General features: G+C 39.5%; 1 protein-coding gene across 3 annotated transcripts in view; it reads left to right on the top strand.

Moving 5' to 3' along the window:
• The first annotated feature begins 1,027 nt into the window (after window positions 1-1,027).
• ASIC5 (acid sensing ion channel subunit family member 5) overlaps window positions 1,028-26,712 on the top strand; it is a 31,329-nt gene continuing 5,644 nt past the window's right edge. Inside the window, exons 1-8 of one of the 3 annotated variants that reach the window (XM_032224694.1) lie at window positions 1,028-1,128; window positions 16,214-16,520; window positions 16,814-17,045; window positions 21,694-21,816; window positions 22,645-22,794; window positions 24,198-24,345; window positions 24,876-24,932; window positions 26,499-26,667. In XM_032224694.1, the coding sequence (XP_032080585.1) occupies window positions 1,113-1,128; window positions 16,214-16,520; window positions 16,814-17,045; window positions 21,694-21,816; window positions 22,645-22,794; window positions 24,198-24,345; window positions 24,876-24,932; window positions 26,499-26,667 (1,202 nt within the window). In that variant the 5' untranslated portion in view covers window positions 1,028-1,112. Of the gene's footprint in view, window positions 1,129-3,721; window positions 4,097-16,213; window positions 16,521-16,813; window positions 17,046-21,693; window positions 21,817-22,644; window positions 22,795-24,197; window positions 24,346-24,875; window positions 24,933-26,498; window positions 26,668-26,712 lie in introns of those variants that run through there. The other 2 variants (XM_032224692.1, XM_032224691.1) reach the window with 2 other exon arrangements.

Genomic DNA, 26,712 nt, shown 5'->3' with positions numbered 1-26,712 from the left:
CATTTCCTTTTTTAATATGAACTTCCTGTAGGCATGTGATGTCCATGTTATGTTTTTGGAGTTTAGAAATTGTTTGTTTTCTTTTTATAGGTGAATTTAGTGACATTCTTTTTCCTCCACAATAGTTAGAACAACATGATGGCTAATTTCCAATAGAAAACTACAAAATAAGACAGAACTGAACTTTTTTCCTACTGCTTCCATAACAATCCTTCAATCTAAATCAGTACAGGTATTCCTCATTTAGCATCCACAGTCAGGACTGGCAACTCAGTCATAAAGCAAAGCTGTTACTAAGTAAAATAGAAAAAGTGCTTATGATATTATTTCAGCTTTCCTTTGCTTTACCCGTGAAGATTATAAATATGACTGTTGCAAAGTTACTTTTTTGTCACCATGATAGTTATGCAAGGACATTAAACGAGGCTGTTGCTAAAAAAGGACTGCCTTATTAGGGCTGATGGAGATGCCACAAAAAATTCTCATAATGTGCTGTGGGAAGTTATCATCCAGCCCTCTCCCAGAAAAATGAAATATCCTAGGAAATATTGAAAAGGCACAATATTTCTCTGGATATGAAAAGAAAGAAACATGTTTTAAAAGACAGAATAGTTGCCTGTAGCTTCCTGCCCATCCCCACTGTTAATGGGCCATTAAGAAGGCCAAGCTAGTCCATTTTACACAATAAAGACTTTTCCACTGCAGCTCCAGGGGGAAGGGATTAAGGAACTTTACTCAACTGACCACATGGCATCTGTGAACTCAACCAAATCTGGATTCAAAACACAGCCTAGAGAGTAGCCCCTGCATGGCCCCATGGGAGTCTGACAACCAATCAGAATACATTTCTTACACAGGAATAGGAAACAGAGAGGTGGGACTAAACATGTTATAAAAAGCCTAGCAAGCCCCTCCTTCAGCCCTTCTCTTCTTCTCCACCCAACATTGAAGCATGTGATCACCTTTTCTGTTCAGGGCTCAAGCCATGTGGTCCTGTCCAACAATAAACCATCTTTCCAAGCAGCCTCCTTGTCTCCAGTGTCTTTTTCCCCACTTGGAGCTGAACCCAGAAGGACATTTCTTTCATCAATGCTTAGCTCTACTTTGAGCATATGCTGCCAAGAAAAGGTTTGGCTTTTCTCTTGCTTTGTCATTAGGCAATCACATAAGACAGCAGTGCCTTTTAAACTTTTGCTTGTGAGCCATAAAATAAATTATGAATGTTAATAAATAAATTTAACTTCACATCTACTACTGTCCCTATTAAGGCCAGTGGTGCAAAATGGAAAAGGTAAACACTTTCCCAGCTGGGGATACCTCTGTTCACCATAGGAGTAAGTCTCTGGCATTGACAGGTTCTCATTGAATGCAGAGTAAAGTAAACCCAAGTTTCTGATCATCTGACTCAGTCATTAAGTAAAAGGGGTGGGAAAGAAAACCACCTTCCTGCTAAACCAATAGAAACAGCAATTGGTTGAAGTTTTTTTTTTTTTTACATTTTACATAAGTGATGCAACTGATCTTTCCAAAAATCCTGAATCCAAATACTTTGTCTAATTGAAGCAAATTAGGCTTTTACTCATGAATTTTCTTCTTCTTCTTCTTCTTCTTCTTCTTCTTCTTCTTCTTCTTCTTCTTCTTCTTCTTCTTCTTCTTCTTCTCTCTCTCTCTCTCTCTCTCTCTCTCTCCCCCCTCCCTCCCCTTCTCTGTCTCTCTCATAAAATGTTTAGGTAAAGAAAACACATGTGTGCAATCATCAGTAATCTTGTTTTTGTGAGACATTTTTAGCTGATTTGTTTGAACAGCATGCGAATAACATTCATTTCAATAATGAAGCAATCATTTCCAGAAAATTAAGATAGATTTCTCTCTCCTTTTTGTACATGTATAGCAATATGCTTGATTTATGGAAAATGTTACAGATGAGATGCTATTTCTCAACCAAAACATATTAGACTCACAATTGTGAAGGCACAGCTTTCAGCAAGCCAGTATAACTGAATGTTGCCAGTCAAATTGAAAGCTGAAGCTCATCACTATTATTCAGCACTTTAGCCAAAAGGAAAGAAACAAACCCCGGGATGGACAGCCAGTGTTTCTCCAGCTCTTTGCATCAGCCCAATGATTTAGCATGGCTCCTAAAACCGCCTCTTGATTGTAAGGGAAATTCAACATGTGAGCATGCAAGCATGAGTACACCGGTTAGCAACCCACCACTGTTTTAAACCCACTTTAAAAACATTCCACTTTTGATGTGATTTATTTTTCACTTTATATATGAATAAACTATTTTTGGATGTGGCCATATCCACTTTGTAATGTTGCCTTTAGCTGGAAAACGTTGCATGAGGAGGGAACTTCACATTGATTGTCTTTTCTTTGCCTGATGTAATCAGAGGTCTCCCAGGTGATTCCTACTCGGCATAGGCAGACTCAGAAAGAAATCAAGCTGGGTTGCATTTTCTTATACCTTATTTGTCTAAGTCTGTTTTTGTGGTCAATGATTTATTAAGTGGGAGAAACAATTGGCATCAGTAGAGTAAACAGATTACATATACCTCCAATTTCACCCAAGACAAAACTACACAATAAATGTCATTGTCAGCCTCTATCTTGCTTGATTGCTATCAGCTACCATAGTAACAGGAGGAGAGGGCTTAGGTATTTGGGAGGGGAAGCGTGCTAGTGGAGATGTCTGGTGAAGAAGAGGGAGGATTGCTCTCATTGTCTACTGCGCAGCTGAATGAACTTGTTTATGCCTAGTTAAGGTCAACCATCCCTGCATACCAGATGGATGAAGCCATGCACGCCACATGACACCCATGGGGCTGGGAATTGAGTATTCAGCCTGGGTCTGGGGGGGAGGGATCCTGGAATACTTTCAATATGTAATTTTTTAAAAATATATTTTTATTTTCAAAACAAACATACAAATCCTCCTTCTTTACATACTGTAGAAAGTGTATCAGTTGGTTACAAAAGGCTTTCGTGCATCTCTTCCACTGTCATCAAATATAATTCATATTAATTCTAATATCTTAACTCGGATATTTATTATATTACCATCATCACACCTCCACTTTTATTTAAACGTCCCACATCCTAAAATATACCAAGATTTAATACATAACCACATACTGGCATTTCATTTACTTATTTATAAAATCCTCCATTAGCACTAAATCCTTAAGCCCTATTCTAGCTAAACATCCATAATATTTAATACCAAAATTTTATAGTCCTCCTTTCCAAATCACTGTTTACCATTTATATCCAATTCCCTCATATTGTACTCACAGCATGTATATAATTTATTATCATTATCCTTTCTTTATTTGACTATATCCTATATCATAACATTTTCTCCCTAATAATTAAAACTTAGCTTTGTCTAATTTTGTTCTTTTTAATTGTCATTGTTATTAATAACCTTTATATATAGTACAAAAGTATTTCTAACCTTCCCTTCACGGGTAACATTCAATATTCATATTCAATTATTGTTTATCATAACAGTTCAACATTGTATACATTACTATCATTATCAATCTTTATTTAACTATACCTATTGTCACTAAATTTAACTAAGTTTAGCTAGTTTTAAATTATACTCTTCCATCTATCAACCTTAAGGTGACCAGACATCTTGCATTTGGCAGGACAGGCATGCTTTTTCATAATTTTTCCCACGTCCCGGGCCGTTCTCAAAAGATCCCGCTTTTTTATTTTGGCGCCTTCTTCGATCGCTCGCTCCCCCGCCCATCCGCTGCCGCTCGCATGGGCAGGGTAGCGTAGCAAGTGAGAGGGCGGATGGGCGGGGGAGAGAGCTCACCTTTCCAGCCCCACTTCCACCTGGACAAGCCGTGGGAAAGCCTCCGCCTCTCCGAAAAGAGCCACCTGCGTGTGTGGCCCTTGGTGGGTTCTGGAAGTGGCGCCTTTCTGCCAAAGCATCCCTCGTGCACTTCAGGGGCCGGCAGGCGAGGTGAGCGCAGTGGCCGGAGACTCCTCCATGGGACCCCTTCCGGCTCCGTCTGCTTCCCAGCCTGTCCTGGCTCTCCTGACTCCCGGGGCCGCCGCTTCTCTGAACTCACCCAGAGTAAGTGACGAGCATGGGTGGGGTAGCGTAGCGAGTGAGCGGGTGGATGGCGGTGGGATCGCCACCTGGGAGCTGCCAGAAGCCTTCCTGCTCACCACCGGCTGCACTGCAGCTGACTCGCCCCGGGTGGGCTGGGAGGCTTTGGGCGTCTGGGCGGGAAGAGCCGCAAGCAGATGGTGGTGGGATCGCCACCCGAGAGCCGCCAGAAGCCTTCCTGCCCAACACCTACTCTCCCCGGACTTGTTTTGATGAGCGCGGGGCAACTGACAGTAGTTTGCGCCGGCCGCGCCCACTGAAACTATCGTCAGTCGCCCCATGTTATAATCTGGCCACCTTAAAGAAAGTCCTTTGCGCGCTTTTCCCTCCCAACCGCACCCCTCTCGCGTTCTTTGGCACACTGGACCAATAGGGGCCTGGGGTAGGCGGAGCCCGGCGAGCCTCCCGGGCTGAGAAATTGGAAGGAGCGAAGTTGCGAACGCTCCGAGGAGTGAGTAAAGCGCCGCGCTCAGAGGAAGTAGCGGCACATGATTGGAGCGGGAAGAGGGGCTGAGTTGGGGCATTGAGGGTGTTAATCTCAAATCTTTCAGAGAGTCCATTGCATTGCAGAAGGTGGGATTTAATTTTTAGCGTTTAAGAGCAGCGCTCTAAAAACAGGAATCGAAAACAAGCTCAGAATAGGAAAGCGAAAGGTGGCGATTTACGAAGTTTCCCAACGGGATCGACAATTAAACATGCTAGCAAAAGCCAAGGCAACCGGGACGTCGCCACACTGGGAGTCGTAGGGGTTACCCAACACCTTACCCTATTCCAGAGCAAGTAAACATAGGTTTTTTGGCGTTACCCTCTGCTATGTAGGAAAATACTTTTGAAAGTATTTAGTTGTTTGCTGCCTATTGCGAAAGGTTTCCCGAGGCCCAAGTTAACTTCGGTGCTCTGGCTTTGGGGAATGGTTTTTTTGCAGTGGAAAGTCATGTCCGGGATTCCACCGGTTTGTCCTGCCAGTATTAGGCGTCAGGCTATCCCTCATTGAGCTCGGCAGAGCTTGCTGTCAGGTTGGATCAGTGTGATCAGCTCCGGAGAAAATCTTGTAAACGCGAGATATGTAAGAGCGAAATTGAGGCTGCGCAGAAATAGGCTGCCGGTCCTGTCTGCGGACAAGCGGCTGAAAGGCAATTTAAAGCAATCTGTAACTTCGAGGTGCTTTGCTGAGAACTGTTGCACGACTTGAAAGAAGGAAAAAAACTTTTTCTGGCTAAAAGCCAGATGGGGATACTCGGGGAATTTCTTAAAGCTTTGCACGATGCGGTATGCTCTTCGGGGGAAGAGGCAGAGATTCCTGTGGGGATATTATTCCTATGAAATTATTATAAACCTTAGAACTTTTCCTTAAAAGACCAGGGAATTTCAAAATCTGATTTAGGAACTTTGCTTTTAGGAACTGTAGAATTTCCTTTTACAATGATTTCGCTCAGTTAAATATTGTTAAGTAAATTAAAAGCAAGTAACAGTTACCAAAACAAGGGATATTCATAGGCATCATCAACTTAATAATTCACCGTTATTAACCCTGTTTTCCATGCATGCTGCAGATATAAATAATGCATTTACCATGTTTATGTGACCTAGTTAAACAGGACCCAGTGTTCCCACTTAGGTTTTTTTTTTTTGTTTTTTTACTATTTGCTGACCTCTGTCTCCCGCCCCCAGTATATCTAATCCATTAGATTAGTACAACAAAACACAAATGCCAGTTTTGGAAAATGCATTCCCATCAGCATGTGAAGGAAAGGAATGTGGATCCACCCCTGGGGCAGCAGGGATGTACAACACATTAAAACACAACAGGTTGTTCCTTCCTTTCTATAAAGCATTCCCAGTCAATCAGTCCATCATTAGGTAATATAGAAAACCTACCGATTGACTGGTGCTTCCAATTGGTGACATGCCATTTGAAAATGCTTGATGTTAGCAGAATTGTCCTGTTGTGACACGTTTCCCAAAAGGCTTACATTTTCTCTTCCAGATAAATCATTGTTGTCGTTGATATTTAATGACCGAGTTCATACCAGTTAACTGTAAATCAAACTTGATAAAAGACAATGACTGCCCTCACATCTCATGCTATTCCCCAGCAAACGAGGTGCTTCATTAGAGTTTAACCTGATAGCTTGATTGGCATACCATGTTAAGACGTTGACTTTGTTTCCCACAAAGCTCTGAGTCCCATTTCCTCTTATAAGAACATGCTGGCCAACAGCTAGATAATATAGTGTCTAATATGAGTGAATCTGAGTAATTGTTGACATCTCTATCAGCAGCAATTATGTTATGACCCACATATCAGATGTACTGTATGTGAATGAAAGAGAGTGAATGAGGCACTGAGGACGTATACTGCTGATACAGTGTTTGAGTTACAGACATCCAGCTCATTAAAGTTGCATTATGTCACAAAAATAAAGAACCTATGCTTCTGTAGACGCTGGGGAGCAGTGATACACATATCATAACTTTGCAGTGAAATTCGGCATGAGTTACATACTTACAGAGTTAAAATATGATGATGTTCATCCATCATTTTCAAAGAGGACCTTGACATCTAGTGGGTTGTGGGCTGTCCACGGTGTGTCCTCAGGTGGCTGGTGAGGCCTATATGGGCTCGGAATGTTCTGCCACATGTCGGGCAGACATGTGTGGGCATCACTGTTGCAGCATTTGCAGCTTGAAGATGTGTGGACTTCACTTCCCTGAATTCCCCAATCAGCTATGCTGGGGAATTCTGGAAGTTGAAGTCCACACATCTTCAAGCTGCCAAGGTTGAGAAACATTGCTATAGGTCATACTTACAGGAAATGTCCGTCTAGTAACATGGAGAACTATCATTTCCCTACTTTTATTATATAAGTTCTCATCATAAATGTTTGTCACTTATTCCTTAGCAAATGAGCTGCTTTAGTAGAGTTTAGAGATACAAGAGTTGGAAATAGAAATCTGTCTGCCTATCTTCCTGTATGTCTGTCTATCATCTATCTATCTATCATCTATCTTATCATCTATCACTGCTGCCTGAAAAGCTTAATGCATGTGTAGATTTGGATTCTAAAGTAGAATAATTTGATAAGGCAGGTACATGTATAGCAGAAAATCTAACTTTCTTTCGGCTCATATATTCCTTCACTTCTCTGAGAGAAATGCTGCTCAGGAGAGAAAAAGCAAAGCAAAAGATACCTGGTAGTGACCAGAAAGTTTGAGCTACGATGAATTATTCATGTGCGTTTTTATTTTACAAAACATGGCTGCAGTGAGTGAACTGAAAAAATAAATCTTTAAGATGCTAAAAAGAACCAGAACATACTATTTAAAGTTACTTAAAAAAAAACTGCTGAGGTCAAAAAAGCCCAAAAGATAGATAATAGGGATAATATATGGATAGACTAAAGTGACCAGATGTCCCTAGCGAGGCCACGGGCTGGCAGTAACCGCCGCAGCCTAGCTCCCCCCCCCCCCGGTCAATGGTGTCCCTCTTTACCAATCTGAAAATCTGGTCACCTTAATCAACCTATATGTAATTTTTTACACCTTTAGCCTCAAACCTTGCTTTACTTTCGCTGCTATCACTTCATATCCAGTAAAAGTGCCTTTTCTCTAAAACCATGGAGTTGGCGGCTTCTTTTCTTGGATTTTGAAGGAGGCACGTCTGACAGTCATTCTTGAAACTGTATTGAACTTATGAAGTCAGAAAATTCAACTGGGTCATAAAAATAATAATGGTACATCATAGTGAGAAGCAAAATGGAGTTTGCTGGGAGCTACATCTTATTCTTCTAATAGAGGGCCTCCAATGTTTTATGACATAGCAAATCACTTGAACAGCAAGCTTACAAATTGTTGGCCCCACTTGGGAAGGCAATTGTTTCAAGGTATATACGGTAGGAAAAGGGGACTCTAATAAGCAATCATTACCATTTTTTTCTTCCTTTCAGTCATATCTGATTCTTGAAGACTGCATTTGTACCACTCCTAATTCTTAAAATATCCAAAATACGAAATTTAACTGCAAAATGGCTGAATGTCAGCAATTCAATTTGTGGTCAATTTTGGAGGTTAGGGAAGATTGAACCCACCCACACCTTAGGACAATATAGGTCCACAAATCTATCCTGAGAGCCAGAGGCAACCTATGAGCCATAAACTGTTCAACTATCCTTTTAAATGTTTCCCAAAATTACTACCAAAGGAAGACTTAGATTATGTGCACATCCCACAGTTTCAACATAAAGAAAAGTGATTGAAAATAGGTTTGCTTTCTTTACTTCACACAGCGATGACCTTGAATATTATTGGAAGTCTTTCTGCAATTAACCTTTGAGTGCAACTGCTTCCAACTAAACTTGTATATAAATTGCAAGCCTTTATACTGTGAAGTCTTGTGTTCAGTGTCATGTTTTTAATAGCATTCTCCCTCTTTGCACTTTTAATTATTTCACAAGAACTGGGAAGAGAACAATTACTCATACAATCTGCCTGCTATTGATTTCATCATTTGCATATTCAATGGCTGTTATAGACACACGTGTCTCCTGTGATGCTTCTGGCTCCTTCTGAAGTTAATTTTAGAAATTAAAATTCTGATTACTGTGGGTTGGCAAAGTCCAGGCTGGTGCTCAATCCAGACTATGGCTGCAACAACTCCATTGTACTTCTGGTTCTTGCGCGAGCGATCGTGGGTGCACCTTGGTTCACCCACGTAACACCTATCCTCCGCGAGCTGCACTGGCTGCCTATTGGTCTCCGGATACGCTTCAAGGCGCTAGTCGTCACTTATAAAGCCCTTCATGGTATTGGACCTGGGTACTTGAGAGACCGCCTGCTGCCAATTACCTCCACTAGACCGATTAGATCCCACATATTAGGCCTCCTCTGAATTCCATCCACCGGCCAGTGTCAACTGGCGACTACCCGGAGGAGAGCCTTCTCTGTGGCTGCTCCGACCCTCTGGAACGAACTCCCCGTGGAGATTCGAACCCTCACCACCCTCCAGGCCTTCCGCAAAGCCCTTAAAACCTGGCTGTTCCGACAGGCCTGGGGCTAAAGAGCTGTTGCCCCCGTCTCGAATGGTATGACTGTTGTGTGTTTTAAATTATGCATTGTTATGTGTCATTTTTTAATTTTTTTGTCTGTATCCCCCTTCCCTGGTTTGAGTTGTGAGCCGCCCTGAGTCCCCTTCGGGGGAAAAGGGTGGCATATAAATATAATAAACAAACAAACAAACAAACAATCTTGCGCTTCCGATTCATACATTTTAAATAAGACAAGCCCAACTGGTTGGCTCCTCTGCGGGTAAGTCTCTCAGTGCCTACCTTTACTTAAACTTTTACTTGTTTTCTCCTTATTAGCTCCTGTTTTTTTTTCATTTTTTTTCCCAGATGTTTACATTTATGAATACTTTCACATCCCCTTACCACATTATATTCATTGATATAATGACCCTTTCTTTCCTGCAATCTTTATTGTATCATCACTTCTTCAGTGCTACACTGATTAAAGCAAAATAACAACAGCATGCATCTTTGACAACCTCATATTTATGAGCCAACAATATGCTGCAGCCATCAAAAAACCCAACGCAGTCCTAGGCTGCATTAGCAGAGTTATAGAATCAAGACCAGATAAGTGTTAATACTGCTTTAGAATGCATTTGTAAGACCACACTTGGAATATTACATCCAGTTTTGATCGCCACAATATGAAAAAGTTGTGATGCTATAAAAAGTGCCGAGAAGAGCAACAAAGATAATTAGGGAATTGGAGACTAAAATATACGAAGAACAGTTACAGGAACTGGGTATGTCTAGTTGAATGAAGAGAAGAAATAGGGTGACTTGAGAGCAGACTACCAAAATTTAAGGGGCTTCCACAAAGAAGAATTTTCCTTCCACGGCTGGACAAGAAACAATGGATGGAAATTAATCAAGGAGAAAACCAAGCTAGAACTAAGGAGAAATTTCCTTACAGTGAGAACAATTAGTCAGTGGAATGGGTTGCCCCAGAAGTTGTGGATAGTCATCACTGGAGGTATTTAAGAAGAGATTGTCTGACATGGTTTAGGGCCTTTTTCTTGAGCAGAGGATTGGACTAGAAGACCTTCAAGGTCCCTTTCAATTCTGTTATTTTGTCATTCTTTTTTCTGTTTGTGTCCATCGAACCTTTGTGGCAATGAAATAGTGATGGTTTCTCACGTTCTATTGAAGCAAAAAGAAATGTATTCATTCAGGCTGAGATTTTGTTCTAAAATGCCTATGCTGCAAATTTGGGACAGGAATTGGAGAGAAGAGAACCATTCCAATACATTGGGCAGGTAGCTAGAAAGAATCTGAAACTTCTCCATTGGGAGAAGTAGTGAACTGCAGAATTGTGCTGGCTGAAATGCTGGGAAAATCAGTTGCCAGGAGGCATCAACTGGATATCAGCTGGAAGGGGGAAAAACAGGAACTTACTGACCAGCTGAGGGCATAGCAACCCACTAGCTCAGCATGAAATGGCTATATTTGGCAGTGACCAGCTATTGGAGGAGGCGCTATTTAACACACTCAGAGTTGGGAAAATTTATAGATCCTTATTACAGTAAACTAATTGCTCAGAAAATCTTGCAATGGCTCAGAATTGAAAACAGTACTTTGGAAACAGCTGTGAAACATCGGCATGGAATACTGTTGTAATGTGCTGGGAGTGTTCAGAGGACAATATTTGTTTAATTCTTCACTGAAATAATTATGGGTAGCCTGAATTGGCAATTTTGGTTGGGTTGGGATGTATTTTGCCAAAATCTCTTGTTGTTTTTCATGTTGATCAAAATATTGTAAATACAAATCTTGGGGTTTTATTGTAAATATTGTAAATAAAAAACAGGGTTTTAGACAGATCTTATCTTGAATGCATATAAATATGCCTTAGTGTCTGTGTGTCTGTGTGTCTGTGTGAGTGTGTGTCCGCGTGCTTCCTGTGTTCCTTGCATATTTTGTAATTTCCTCTCACACATTGCCCTTTTATATTTAACCCCCATTTACAATTAATAGCTGCTTTAAGTAAATGGGAGATCAAATAACTGAAGGTTAAGCAAATACGGATAACAGTTGATGCAATATTAATAATCCAATCACACACTCATTTTCAGTGGGAGGAATAAAGGACAAAGTTCAGCAAATCTCATAGCAAAAGCATTAGCTACAGAAGACATTCTGAAAGGTTTTATCCTTAGCTTTTTCTTTTTTCAACTGTGGTTTATACCACAGTTTATGCACTGTGGTCTCAGAAACTATAACCTGCAGACTGGACATTCAATTGGATAGAAGAAGAAATGACATTTCAAGGAGAAGGAAGGGCATTCAATTACGTAGCAGAAGAAATGGGTATCTTTATAGGCCGGTATGTTGTTCCCCTAGAGCAAAAATTCAAAGATGAAACTGAGAAACTTACTAAAATAATCAACCACATGGATACCTCTTTCTTCTCCTACATATGGGGACAAATGACACAACAATGAACCTGAAAACAATAACAACAGATTATGAGCAGCTAGGGAAGAAAGTTAAGGAATTAGCAACACAAGTATTTTCCATTGATCAGTAGGTGGCGGCCTTAACTTAGGTTTCAGCATTGGTTTCAGCATTGTTTCAAATGTATAGTTATTTAATCCAAGTTTAATTCAATTTTTAGAAGCAAAGTCAATTATTCAAGTAGATAGTTCCTGCATTTTAAGATGTCTTTCCAAAACAACGCCTACCAAGTTTGAAAGTCCTATTTTCTATGTTTTAAAAAAGTCTTTAGCTCTTCTGCCCTTAGTTCCTTTCCTTCGGGTCTACAATTTTTCACTGTATAATTGTTCGCCGCTTTTACAAACAGCAATAACTAGAGGGAAAGATTAGAGGTTGAAAGAAGGCAGTACTATGTAAACCCAAATAATATTGTGATTGGCATTAAAATGGAACATTGAAATATTAATAACTACTTTAAAGCAAATATTAATACTAGCATTTCATGTTTGATTAATGTAACAAATACCATTATTTTTATTGACATTTGTCCCAAAATGAATGATACCCAGATGCCGCACTGATGTTGATGTATATACTAAAAATCAAAATCCAAAAAAAAACTTAAAAAGAAAAATTACACTTTAAAGAACATCTTGCATCGCAAGCTGCAACTCCACAGCCCCTGCAATTGCCAATTCCACACTGCCCTGCAGCACCATTGCTTCTGCCTGCCACCCGATTGGTTGGCAGCTATTTGACTCATGCAACCAAAAAGCCAGGTCAAACAGTTTTTGAGCAAAGGGGTCAGGACAAACGGAAAGAGGAAGAGAGCCAGGGGCCCATTGCCAGTGGAGGAGGAAATCTAGCTATAAATGGGCTGAGGTAGGTAGCTGGGGGTGAAGGAGATGTGACCAAGGGTCTGTGTCTAAACCAGTGGTAGTCAACCTGGTCCCTACTGCCCACTTGTGGGCATTCCAGCTTTCATGGTGAGCGGTAGGGGTTTTGTCCGATACTGAAGCACTTTCCTTTTTTTAATTTAATTGACTTCCCTACTTTATAAATCACCATTACTGTGGAACCGGTGGGCAGTTAGAAAATTTTACTACTAACAGAAATACAAAAGTGAGTGGTAGGTATAAAAAGGTTGACTACCCCTGGTCTAAACAATGCATTCCACTGTAGGGAGTCAAGGGGAAAATGATGGAACCACCATTCCAATTTCATGGAACAAAATCTACCATCCCTTTTATATGGGGCAGGACATGCCCAGAGGTTGAAAAGGAATAGAAGTTGCATTATAATGATGCAACATAGATTAAGTCATTTTGACACATGTTTCTGCAGGTGATCTCATCCTCTATTTTGATATCCCATTAAAGTATATTATATTATGTCGTATATTTTTTAGCCACCAGGTCACAAAATATTTTGTATCTTATAATCTAAAATCCCATTCTTTCTGATAGTGCTATATCACTACCCAGAAACCCAGCTATCTTCAGAGAGTAAATGAATTTGAAATATTGAAAATACAATTCCCAGCTATAGAAATATTGCTTGCTGCTAGATTAAGGTTAAGCAATTTTTAAACAAATTACAATTAAAACCATGCATAGTTTGTATTAGTGTGTAAATAATAGTATATCATTATTATTATCTGTAACACCAATCATTAAATGATGCCACAGTGTAATAATACTATGTAGCTTTGTATCATGCATTTATGTGAAAGGGCATGTTTAAAGAATGGAATGCATAGGATTCACTCAAAGCAGGCTGTAGAGACAAAAAAATTGTTCAGGAAGATTTCAGGTTATGCAACATCTGGAAAAGTAGCACAATGAAGACTTTTAGAACAGCCTAAGAAAATGGTTCTCAAAATAAAAGATCATTCCCAAAACTGCATATGGTTTCCATGTGAACTAGCGATTGCATTGTAGTGGAAAATCATCATGAGAAAACTGTAGTTCTTTGGGGCCACCATTTATATGGCTATGTCCACTGACTATTTTGTCCTTATTCTTCTGAAACTCAACATATCCTATTTAGTAAGACTTAAAATTGTGTAGGTATGCTGGTTGTATGAATAGTGAGTGAATACAATTTTTAGTTAAGAAAGTGAAAAGTAGAAGTTGCAAACATATATTTTTAGAAATCCTGAATCTCCGCAAATGGATTTTTTTAAAAAAAAATACTCAATTCACACCTTTTTCTATGCTTTCTTACAACAATGCCTGTTCACTATGACATTACTTGCAATAATTCCCATGTTACCTCTTCTGTCTTTTTTTCCCCAGAGAGTCAAACTACACGGAATAGTCACATAATCTACATTAAAACCATGGAAATTTGAGACAGGTGGGGTTGCCAGAGAAAGAAGCCATACAATAGCCAGTTCTGATTTTGTTGGTGCTATTTGATGTTTAAATTATTTGTCGAGAAATTATGCATTTATCTTTTTTTGCATACTGCTATATTTCATAACTGCAAATAGCTAATGACATTAACAAATATATACATATAAACTATTCCCAATGGTCAAAGTTAAGTAGTTAAGCTAAATTAGACAGATAATTTAATTAATTTCAACATTAATTAATGGAATGAAATGAAATACAATGGAATGTGTCATCTTGACAAAGGCTAACTTAATGGCTATCTCTAGCTCAGTTAAAAGTAATTAAGATATGAATTTACCATAGTTAAGTTGTTCAGGGAAGATCACAGATAGTAAATCAAACCGAGCAGATACCATGTTCTCCAGCTACCAAATCCACATCTTTCCTCTGTTATTTTGAAAAGGGGTTTACCCATCACCAGTACAAAGATACATTTAATGCAAATAATGACTATTCCACAGGATTATGTAAATTATCACCATTGCATTTTTAGTGTCCCAGAATGAAGCTAGGCATGTGAAATTCCAGTGGGTAGTTACTGAGCTCCCTCTAGTGTTATTCATGCTCATGAATTTTCATCTTAATTGTTTGAGTGTGTTAAATTTCATAATTATTTACAACTGGGTTTATTAGTAAATAGTAATGATAATATATAACATTCACTAATTTCATTAAGTTGTAATCTTCAGCATGAACTTTAATCAATTACAGATATTAAGAATTTTCATCATTTTGGAATGCAATGCTCCTCTCCCCTTCCCATGTTTATTTGGTAAATTAAGAAGACCAAGTGTGATATCACTGCATACCGTCCGGCTTCCTCTTGTATAATAAACAGCCCTGTTTATGCAGAATATCGTAACTCTATTCAGATTTGCTGTGTGTTTTCTCCCAACTGGATTTTACACAGTATTGCTACTACACATGTTTATGAGTAGATTCTGAACTTCATCAGAATACATGGAAATGTATACTTCAAAACACAAACCTCTACTGATTCTTTAATAGAATTGTGACATTGGGTCCCTTGTGAAGAATAATGTGTGTGAATCAAATTGCTAATCTGGATATTAATTGCAACAGCTGAGCATTCTGTTTTCACAGGAAAAGCTGTCAGCCAATGCAGTGAAATCACACAAAGCATTCTATTCAGCTGCATTAAAAAGTTCCAAAAGTGAAAAAAAGTGAAAAAGTAAAACCTAGTGCTTGATCATAACTACTGAGCTTTACTCAAAATCTGTCATTGCCTTTTTGTTTGATATTCTAGTAATTAATTCATTATGATATTATTTAAAAAGTGTCACTCCTCTTTTTTATTATACGTTGTATGCTTAAATGCATGCATTTAGTCTTCTTGTTTGTGTATGTGTGTGTGTGAGAGAGAGAGAGAGAGAGAGTGTGTGTGTAGCAACAAAGACAGGCAAATTGCACGTTGTTGTGTATTTAATAGAATCCCCACCCATTTCCTGATGTTATAAAAGCAATTAACTCCCCATGTTTTAGAGATGAATCTTCTAATATTTATCTAATGGAGAAGCTTAGAAAGTTGACGAACTTTCATGGCAAAGGTACGCTGTAATTATTATTACATTTTGTTGGCTGGTTATATTAGGGTGTTTAGCACTATTCATTTTTATGGACATAATGAAAATTGTAAGCACTTTTTTGTTGAGAATATATTGAATAGTTAATTCTTTTGAATACAATATGCAGGTAAACTACAGTTGCAATTTTTCATATACTTAGGAAAATACCATGTTACTTAAATCTGATTCATCAGGCACAGGCTTGGGTTGCAACTTATAGAGGAGATTAAGAAGAAATGTGAAATAATAGAAAAACAGCTATATTCATAGGAAAATATCTCTGAATACTTATATATCTGCATTAAAATACCATCCTTTATCATTGATATTTTAACAAACTAGTATAAACTATCATCAGAGAATTTTTCTTGGTTTTTTGGCAAAACATTTGCATGGATTCTCTCTCTCTAATCTCTGCTTCCCTTTTCCCTAATATTTCTTTGGAAACACACGCCAAATATGTAGACACCAAAAATAAATACAGAAAATAATTGAAAATTGACCACACTATGTTTTCATTAAGGTGGTGTTTATTGTATCCTTTATTCAACTGAACTCATTCTGAATGGACTTTTTCATTATTTGTTAAATGTTAAGGAATTCTGGAAAAAGCCAGGCTCTATTTCACAAGAAAGGCTCTACCATCTTTGGAAGAAAGGAAGAAATATGACGATGAGTTTGCAACTTCAACGTCCTTCCATGGGGTGCACAATCTTATTCATACCAAGAGCAAGACACGCAAGATCTTATGGATGGTAGTAGTCTTGGGTTCCATTATCCTAGTTGCCTGGCAGGTTTATTGTCGTTTCATCTATTATTTCAGCTGGCCCACCACAACCTCAGTGGTAGTTCAATATGTGGAGAAGATTGAATTTCCTGCTGTAACATTTTGTAATCTGAACAGGTAAGGCACTATTTTCTTCCTTGTGTCCTACACGATTTTAAGCTGTGAAGATCACAACTGGACAACCATCAAGGCTAACAATTCTAGAATTTTATTGTATACATTTATATGAGTTAAATGTTGTAATATTTAATTATTAAATATAAAAATTATTTAAATATAATCTAATTATTATACCCAATGTAAAATTAAATAACTTCTGTATAATTCATCTTTGCTTTGGAAATAAATATAGACAGTCTTGGGCTACAGCATTCAGAACTTATATTTGCATTTCTGATTTATGCTTATAGGTTCCAAACTCAAGCTGTAGCTAATCTGAGCATCGTTTTCTTCTTATGGAGCATAGTGTCAGGAGTTCTTCGTATGTTCAGTACTGATGATAAGTTTAGTCAAGAACTACAAGATTTTTTTCAAGGGAATCAAAATTTCAGCATCAAAGAATTTACAAGAGATAATGGTTTCTATCTCAACAGTAGTACCTTGCTGAGTTGTGAATTTTTTGGGAAAAAATGCCATCCAAAGGTAACATTTTTATTTTTACAAAACATGTATTAGCTAAATGCTGAAATAATTATCTAACAATCTCAAAGGCAATATTGTCAGAAAAAATATAGTCTGAAAACTGAAAGACAGTTTTTCTACCAGGGTAAGAGAATACATGTTTGGCTGTCAGAATGCATATTTTGAGTTTTAGCAAAGGGCTATATATGCAAAGTTAGTTATGCACCAAGCAAATGCAATGTGATATTACATGCTAATATTTTTTTTTAATTTTAGCCTGCTTTTATTATTTTTTATAAATAACTCAAGGCAGTGAACATATTCTCCTCTTATTTCACAACAACAATTGTGTGAGGTGCGTTGGTCTGAAAGAGAATGACTGATCCAAAGTCACCCCTATGACTTACATGGCAAATGTGGAACTTAAACTCAACGTCTTCTATTTCCTTGCCTAGTGCCTTAACCACTAGACCAACCTGGCTCTCAATATATCTTAAGGTTGGGAAAAAAATTCTCAATGTTTCACCAATACATGAGGATACATTAGTGAATCACTCCATAGTTTTTTAATTCGCAGAGTGAAGGTGTAATTCTAAGTCAAAAATTAATTCCACTTATCCATCAAAAAAGGTCAAAAGGTAAAAACTGAAATTTACTGAAATTTAAAAGCTCAAAACAAACAATTCCCACAAACATATTGTATTTCATTAATATCTGGTTTTATTTATGCTAAATAAAAGCATTGTGTCTGAAAACTCCCTTATTAAAATCCATTGATTTCACTGATGGGACTGATGGGAAGCTTAAGCATGATGAGATCTGCACTGATTGCCTACTTTCAACAGTGAACTTTAGCCAGAGCTGAAATTCAATCTTTAGGGTTTTTTTTTTAATTAGAAAGATACTTTCAAATCTCTGTGTAGTACAAATTCAATTTTTAGGATTATTTAATTAGAAAGATACTTGCAAATCTCTGTGTAGTACAAACCTCTTCATTCACTGATACTAAAATGCCACAGGTAATAGCAAAACTTGACACCTAAAATGTCTATGGTAAGGTGACCAGACGTCCCGCTTTTGGCGGGACACCCCCGCTTTTTAATGCATTTTCCCGCGTCCCGCACGCTTTTTTAAAAAGCACGCTTTTTTTGGCGCTGGCAGCTCCCGCCCATCAGCTGCTAGCTTGCTGGGCTGGCTCATCGTTCTGTTCTATCTGCTACCTACAAATTTAAGCCAGCCCAGCCTGCCGCTCACTGATTTAATTGGCCAGGACTCCAGCCAATCAGTGAGCTGGCTGGGATGGAAAATTTTCCATCCCAACCAGCTCACTGATTGGCTGGACTCCTTAGCCTGAGGACGCCTGCGCAAGTCTCCATTTTCCTTTCGTCTTTTGGGGTTGCAGCTGCGCTTGTTGGTGAGTAATCTAATCTAATTCTAATCAGAGAATTTTCCGCTCACCGCGGCAGGAGGAGAGGGTGGGGGCAGCGGCAGCCGCCCGCAGAGAACCTCCTCTCACTTCCGGGGCTCCCGCCGTCCGGCAGAAGCCCGTGAAGCGCGTGGAAGTTCTGTGCGGGCGGCTGCCGCTGCCCCCACGCTCTCGTTCGTGCAGAGAATTAGCCTCGGCTGCTGAAGGGATCGGGCCGCCACTTTAACTTTATCCTCCTCCTCCTCCCCTTCCGCCCTCAGCAAGAGAAATGGCAGCCCGCCCGGGAAACGGACACTTTGGCAGGGCTTGCACAGCGCTGTAGAAGCCCTGTCAAAACGCACGTTTCCTGCCTCGGCTGCTGAAGGGATCGGGCCACCACTTTAACTTTCTCCTCCTCCTCCTCCCGCCCTCAGCAAGAGAAACGGCAGCCCGCCCGGGAAATGGACACTTTGGCAGCGCTTGCACAGCGCTGTGCAAGCCCTGTCAAAACGCACGTTTCCCTCCTCGGCTGCTGAAGGGATCGGGCCACCACTTTAACTTTCTCCTCCTCCTCCTCCCGCCCTCAGCAAGTGAAACGGCAGCCCGCCCGGGAAACGGACACTTTGGCAGCGCTTGCACAGCGCTGTGCAAGCCCTGTCAAAACGCACGTTTCCCTCCTCGGCTGCTGAAGGAATCGGGCCACCACTTTAACTTTCTCCTCCTCCTCCTCCCGCCCTCAGCAAGTGAAACGGCAGCCCGCCCGGGAAATGGACACTTTGGCAGCGCTTGCACAGCGCTGTGCAAGCCCTGTCAAAACGCACGTTTCCCTCCTCGGCTGCTGAAGGGATCGGGCCGCCACTTTAACTTTCTCCTCCTCCTCCTCCCGCCCTCAGCAAGAGAAACGGCAGCCCGCCCGGGAAATGGACACTTTGGCAGCGCTTGCACAGCGCTGTGCAAGCCCTGTCAAAACACACGTTTCCCTCCTCGGCTGCTGAAGGAATCGGGCCACCACTTTAACTTTCTCCTCCTCCTCCTCCCGCCCTCAGCAAGTGAAACGGCAGCCCGCCCGGGAAATGGACACTTTGGCAGCGCTTGCACAGCGCTGTGCAAGCCCTGTCAAAACGCACGTTTCCCTCCTCGGCTGCTGAAGGGATTGGGCCGCCACTTTAACTTTCTCCTCCTCCTCCTCCCGCCCTCAGCAAGAGAAACGGCAGCCCGCCCGGGAAATGGACACTTTGGCAGCGCTTGCACAGCGCTGTGCAAGCCCTGTCAAAACGCACGTTTCCCTCCTCGGCTGCTGAAGGGATCGGGCCACCACTTTAACTTTCTCCTCCTCCTCCTCCCGCCCTCAGCAAGAGAAACGGCAGCCCGCCCGGGAAATGGACACTTTGGCAGCGCTTGCACAGCGCTGTGCAAGCCCTGTCAAAACGCACGTTTCCCTCCTCGGCTGCTGAAGGGATCGGGTCGCCACTTTAACTTTCTCCTCCTCCTCCTCCCGCCCTCAGCAAGAGAAACGGCAGCCCGCCCGGGAAATGGACACTTTGGCAGGGCTTGCACAGCACTGTGCAAGCCCTGTCAAAACGCACGTTTCCCTCCTCGGCTGCTGAAGGGATCGGGCTGCCACTTTAACTTTCTCCTCCTCCTCCTCCCCTTCCGCCCTCAGCAAGAGAAACGGCAGCTGGGCTTTTGCCACGCCCCCGCGCCGCCGCTTTTTCTTCTTCCCCGGCCTTCCCAGTTAGCTTGCTTGAAGCTCCGAGGAGGCGGGAGGAGGGTCGCAGGAGTGGAAGTGGGGGGAGGTCTCCCCGGCCGGGAACAGCTGAGAGGCTGCCGGCCCCTTTCGCAGGAAAGTTAACTTTTCTTGGCGAAATCCTGCCCCCCCCCCGCGTGGTTGAGTGGTCGGCTGTCCTCTTCCCGTAAGCCGCCCGGAGTTACCTGTGTGTGAGGTGGGCTGCCCTATGCATTTGCGTGTGTGCGCTGGAGAGAGAGTGAAAAAGAGAGGGAGAAATAATTATATTAATTAGATAGATCAGTCTTTCTTCACCTTCGAGACTTGAAAGTGTGTGGACTTCAACTCCCAGAAAGGGAGTTGGGAGAAAGGGAGAAAGGAGGAGAGAATGAAAGGATGATGGAAAGAAGAAAGAGGTAAGGAGAGGAGGATGGAAAGGAGAGAAAGAGGGGGAGAGAGGGTAGAAAGGGGAAGAGGAAGAGCAGGAGTAGGAGAAAGGTAAGGGAAGAAGGAAGGGAAAGGAGAGCAGGAAGGAAGAAAGTAGAGAAGGGAGGAAGGGAGAAAAGAAAGGGAAAATAAGGTGGTGTTATAACAGGAGGAAGGGATGGTAAACAAAGCAACCCAAACTGTATATTATAACCTATTAAATGAAATAATAAATGTATAAGAATGATAAATGTTAAAACACTTGTAACCAAATGACATGCTATATGTGATGATGGGTTTTTTTCTTTTTGTTTTGTTTTTATTGTTGTGGGTATGTGTCGTCTATGTAACAAAAAAAAATAAAAAAAAGTTGATAGGCAAGAGGAAGGAGGAAGGAAGGAAAAAAGAAAAAGAGGGAGAGAGGAAAGAAGAAAAGATGGAACTAGAAAGCAAAGAAGGGAGGGAGGGAGGAAAGGGGAAGACAGGGAAAGAGTAGAAAGACAGAGAAGGTGAAGGTAGATAGGCAGAAGGAAGGAAGAAGGAAGAAATAGGAAAGGAGGGAAGAAGGAAGGAACAGAAGCGAAGAAATGGAAAGAGCAGAAAGACAGAGAAGGTAGATAGGCAAAAGAAATGAAGCTGGAAGAATGGAAGGAGGAAGGAAGAGAAAAAAAGAGGAAGGGAGTGAGTGAGGAAAGAAGAGAGGATGGAAGGAGAAAGGAAGGAAGAGAGGGAAAGAGCAGAAGATAAGGTGAAGGTAGATAAGCAAGAGGAATGAAGGAAGAAGTGAGGAGTCTCGAGGAGGGGGAAAACATTTAGTGACCAAAGTTACAATGGCATTGAAAAAAGTGACTGATGACCATTTTTCACACTTAGCGACCGTTGCAACATCCTCATGGTCACGTGATCAAAATTTTGTTTGGCAACAGATTCGTATTTATGCTGGTTTCAGTGTCCTGGGGTGACCTTTTGACAAAAAAAATTTTTTTTAATCAAGCCCCCCCCCCCCCCCGGTCAAGGGCGTCCCTCTTTTCCAATCTGAAAATCTGGTCACCTTAGTCTATGGGAAAATACTAACTCCATTTTTCATGTGTTTGTTTTTTTCTTCATGGAAGGACTTTGCACATGTCTTTACTGAATATGGGAACTGCTTTACTTTTAATCATATTAACTTTCCTACAAGAAGAAGAGTTAGCCTTTCTGGAAGAGGCCTCAGTTTGGTTTTTGATGTCAAACAGGTAGAGATATTCTCATGAATGTACTATTTTTTGAAACTCCCCTGATTAGTAAATTGCTATAATTTGTTTGCTATTTCCTTGCCAAAGGTAGAAAGTCATGAGAGAAAAATCAAAGTTGGGATCAGGGGGCACTAATGATATCATGTGCAACATGATGCCATCGTTTAAATGACTTTAATAACATATTGGTTTCTACCAGATGTTTGTGATGAGAGAATCGATTCTTGCAGTTGTCAAGTATTAGAAGCAATAGATTGTATGCTTTAACCTACATTTTTTATAAAGGCATTTTCCATTGTTTAATTTCATGTCAGTTTTTATTGTATTTGGGTAATTCTGAAACATCGCTCACTTCATTTTGCAGTCCAGATTCCAAGATATGTAGCTCAAGTCCGCATGATCATTTGTACAGTAGTCACAAAGACATAAACCTAAGATTACCCTAAAATGTGTATATTTTACATTTGCTTTTGTTTGAACTTTTGGTCAGTGACCAAACGCTTAGTAAAAGCTTTGGCATTTATACTGAGAAAGTAATAAAATCATTTAAATAATTATTTAAAATGTATGAGTGCTCAGACCTAATTGGACCCACTGTCCAGTATGTGTATATAGAATGGCAATCTTAACCAGTATGGTTGAAGGATAATTAATTATAAAAATGCCATATTACATAATATAGCAATATTTCATAGCTATACAGTTTGTGTTGTTTCGTTTTAATTCATCAACACTGTAGATCATTTTGCAGGAGAGCAATTAATAGATCACTGACATGGAATTTATCCCATTTATTTTACTATGTCTTTCTCTAAATACTCTTATTAGGGTCAGTTCACTGATGATCCTAATCTTGGTTTTGTTGATGCTGGCATAACCTTTGCTATCCATTCACCTAAAGAACCTCCCCGATTTGATGGTTTAGGTGTCTTTACACCAGTGGGAATGCATGCCCATGCTGCGATTCAACAGGTAAAAGTAAGTATTAGCATTTGATATTCAAAATTAGGTTCAATATTATTTTATTTTCTACATTTTAAAGCGATCAATAATAAAATACAGTATGTGGGACTTATTAAGTTAATACAAGATGCTTCATCAGGGGGAAAGGAGTGAGATTTCAAGAGAAATGGTGTTGATGTTTCAAACCATTAGGGGTACTAAGGAAAAGAATCACAGAGAGATGAAGTACATAATGCAAAGCATACATGGGAAAATAGAAAATATGCTACAATTGATGATGAATGAAGATAAAAGAGTCCAGGAAAGAGGAAATAGCAGACAAAAATGAAAGAAAAGACAGAACAGACAAGCCAGCAAACAAAACAAAAAGATGGGAAGGAGAAGATGATAAAGATAATAATGATTGATGAAATAAACCAAGGGAAAAGTACATTAAGAAATTTAAAAATGGAATCAGATAACTGGGAAGATACTTTTGAAAGGGCGGTAGGGGCGTGGGTAGATATTCTGGAGACCTGGCAGATTAGGAGGATAGAGATGGGAGAAATATTCAGTCTGAATGGTGAAGATACAGATGTTGATAAAGATAAAGATCCAAGACAGGAATATGGGAGGCAAAAAATGAATAGGAATTGAAATATTAAAACGATGAATAGAAAGAAATTACTATATATTTTTTCTTCTTTTTTCTAATATAATGATGGCCTGATTAGAAATTTATAGAGGAAGAAATAAGAATATACACCTTTATATATTAGGATTAGTAACAGTGACCTGATTTAGGGGTAATATTAACAGATATAATTTTCCGCGTTCTTTTTATATAATAGAATATAAGTAACAATTTGATGGGGAAGACTAAAGGTGAAAGATGGTATTACCATATACATTTATAACATCATTGGCATTAAAATGGAATATAGAAATATTGAATAACTGCCTTAAAAATCATGTATATCAATTTTAGGATTATATAAATCTGATTAATGTAACAATTATATAAACATGTTTTTAAAAGATTACGGAGCTTTAGGGTTTAGTCTACAATAATAATTGTTGATCTTCATTGTTAAATCAAATTCAATCCTGATAATGAACTGCTTTTGGAAAAAAATAGGGACAAATAAGATTAGGGGATTAGAGGGTAAAAGGGATACGAAAAGGGATCCCTTAAAAGTTACATTGAGATAGGACCTTGATTCTGCCATAAAGCAAAATGCTTTTATTTATTTCAACCCAGGAATATAATTCACAGTGTATTCAGTTGTGTTTTGTATTTGAAGATGATTTGTGCTAAAAATGTTCATTTTACAGTGATTACTTTTCTGGGTTTAATTTTTAAAAGTTGTTTCATCAATACTTTGCCATTAAAATTGATGCCATTTGTTCAAAATAAAACTTCCTTTTTTTCACATTAGACAATTATCCAAGAATACCCTTGGGGAGAATGCAACCCAAACATTAAGCTTCAGCATCATCAAATCTACAGTACATATGGATGCCTACAAGAATGCAAGGGCCACCTTATACAAAAGTACTGTGGATGTTTACCTTTTATGCTGCCAGGTACAACTTGACACATTACTTCTTATTTTGCAAAGGGTGTGGGTTAAAAAAAATTTCCAATAATACTGTAGGAATCATGATTGGAGAAAAAGTTACCAAGATGTTCAAAAGCAGAGGTTACAATACATTTAGATTAAAATACAAATGGGTTCAAAATAGAAATATATAAATGTGACAAATCATAATTAATGCAACAGTGATTATACCTATGCTATGGAGAGAGTGGACATTCTATTTTTGCTACATATAGACCTTCTCTGTATACCACTTTCAGGGAAAACCTAAAAGGAGATACAAGTACTAGAAAGAATGGCTGAAATTGCCATTTGATTCATCAATAGACTAGGTTAATCTAAATACTGTTATTTTCTTCTTTCTCCTATATAAAGAGATGTTATAAATGTCCTGTGAGTGGATATAAAGCTGCATTGTTAGATGAATGGAAATATAAGATTGAAAGTGCTATTCATAGTTTTGTTTATATTGCTAATTTTCATTTGCTGCAACTGTTCCATGCACCTGTTGAAAAGGAAACGGCACAGAATGTGACTTGGAGAAATTTTACAGCTGTGTTTCTCCTGCTTTGTGTGAGTATAACCAATAAATATCACAAAACTAAAACTGGTTCAAAAATTGCACTGTAGCTGTACCAAATTATACTTAGATCACTAAGATATGGACATGATAATATGGCCACTGGGTGAATGATGATATATGACCTGGGTTCCCCCACCAATCTTGTGAGATTCACAAACTAGTGCAGTTGAACATCAGTGAATATTTTATTGATGTAAAATAAAATAAAGAGAAAGATATTAGTTTTATCAAAATAAGTTTTAATTAGACCTGGCTGTACTAAATAAGGATGCTAACATTAACTTTGTAAATAAATAGGACCCTTCTGGAATCCAACTCTAGGAAGTGTGGGGAACAGACAGGAATTATAAACAAAAATGGTTAAAGTTCTCCTTAAAATATGTAAAAAAAATCTTTACTTTAATTTGTTAATTATATATTAATTAAGCTAATACAATCCTTGGTTGTATAAACAGAGACAGAATCAAAATCAAGTAAACTATTTAGTACCACTTTATAAAGACTTAGTAAGACCCCACCTAGAATAATGCATCCAGTTTTGGTTACCATATTATAAAAAAGATGTTGAGACTTTGGAAACAGTGCAAAGAAGAGCAACTAAAATGATTAAAGGCCTGGAGACTAAACCATTTGAAGAACAGTTGCAGGATTTAGGTTTGGCTTAGTCTAGAGAAAAGAAGGATTGGGGGAGGGCATGATAGTAGTATTCCAGTATTTGAGGGAATGAGGTCAATTTATTTTCCAAAGCACCAGAGGACCGGATAAGAAACAATGGGTGGAAACTAATCAAGGAGAGATGCAACCTATAATTAAAGAAAACAGTTAAACAGCTTGCCTTCAGAAGTTCACCACTGGAGGTTTTTAATAAGATACTGGCAGTGGTGGGTTTCAAAAATTGTTCGAACCTACTCTGTGGGTGTGGCCTCCTTTGTGGGAGTGGCTTGCCGCCCATGTGACTGGATGGGAGTGGCTTGCCGCCCACGTGACCGGATATGAAGATGCCAATGACACTTGTCAGAACCACCTTAAATTACCTCACACACAGCACTGGCATGCATAAGAATATGATGTAATCTTGTTTTTTAAAAGGCATCTTTGGTTTGCGTTAAAACAACTTCAACACACGCAATGTTCTGATTGCACCACAAACGCAGTAGTCATCCTTACCCTTCACAGAGGCACTGAATTTTATAAATATGAGCATGAAGGTGTAGAATAATCATATGCAAGGACCAGTGGTGGGTTTCAAAAAAATTTGGAACCTCTTCTGTAGGTGTGGCCTGCTTTCTGGGTCCACTGGTGGAACCTCTTCTAACCGGTTCGGTAGATTTGACGAACCGGTTCTACCGAATAGGTGCGAACTGGTAGGAACCCACCGCTGGATACTGGACATGTGAAATGCAACTCTACTCTGATTGATTGAATTAAGTTTACACTTTTAGTTTAAAATCCTGCATTGGATAAGGCATCTATTATCTAAGAAGATAAGCCAAACAAAAAGATAATTTAGTGTCTCTCCCTCTGGGTGTATATAATATTTATTTTTTCCATTTTAGATAAAATAGAATTCATGGGATTATGTACAGTAGGAACACATAATTCCACATGTCCAGTACCATGTGAAGAAACAGATTACCCAATCACCATCTCGTATTCTACGTTTGCAAGTGAACAAGGCCTCAAATTCCTATCTGCAAAGCTGAAGAAAAAACCAGAATATGCCAGGTATTTTTCTTTTTTATCATAGCGTCAAGCCATGGAGAGATTTCA

The sequence above is a fragment of the Thamnophis elegans genome, chromosome 9, assembly GCF_009769535.1.
Source record: "Thamnophis elegans isolate rThaEle1 chromosome 9, rThaEle1.pri, whole genome shotgun sequence".
Taxonomy (NCBI): domain Eukaryota; kingdom Metazoa; phylum Chordata; class Lepidosauria; order Squamata; family Colubridae; genus Thamnophis; species Thamnophis elegans.
The sequence above is the reverse complement of the archived record's forward strand: the minus strand, read 5'-3'. Positions and strand labels throughout refer to the sequence as shown.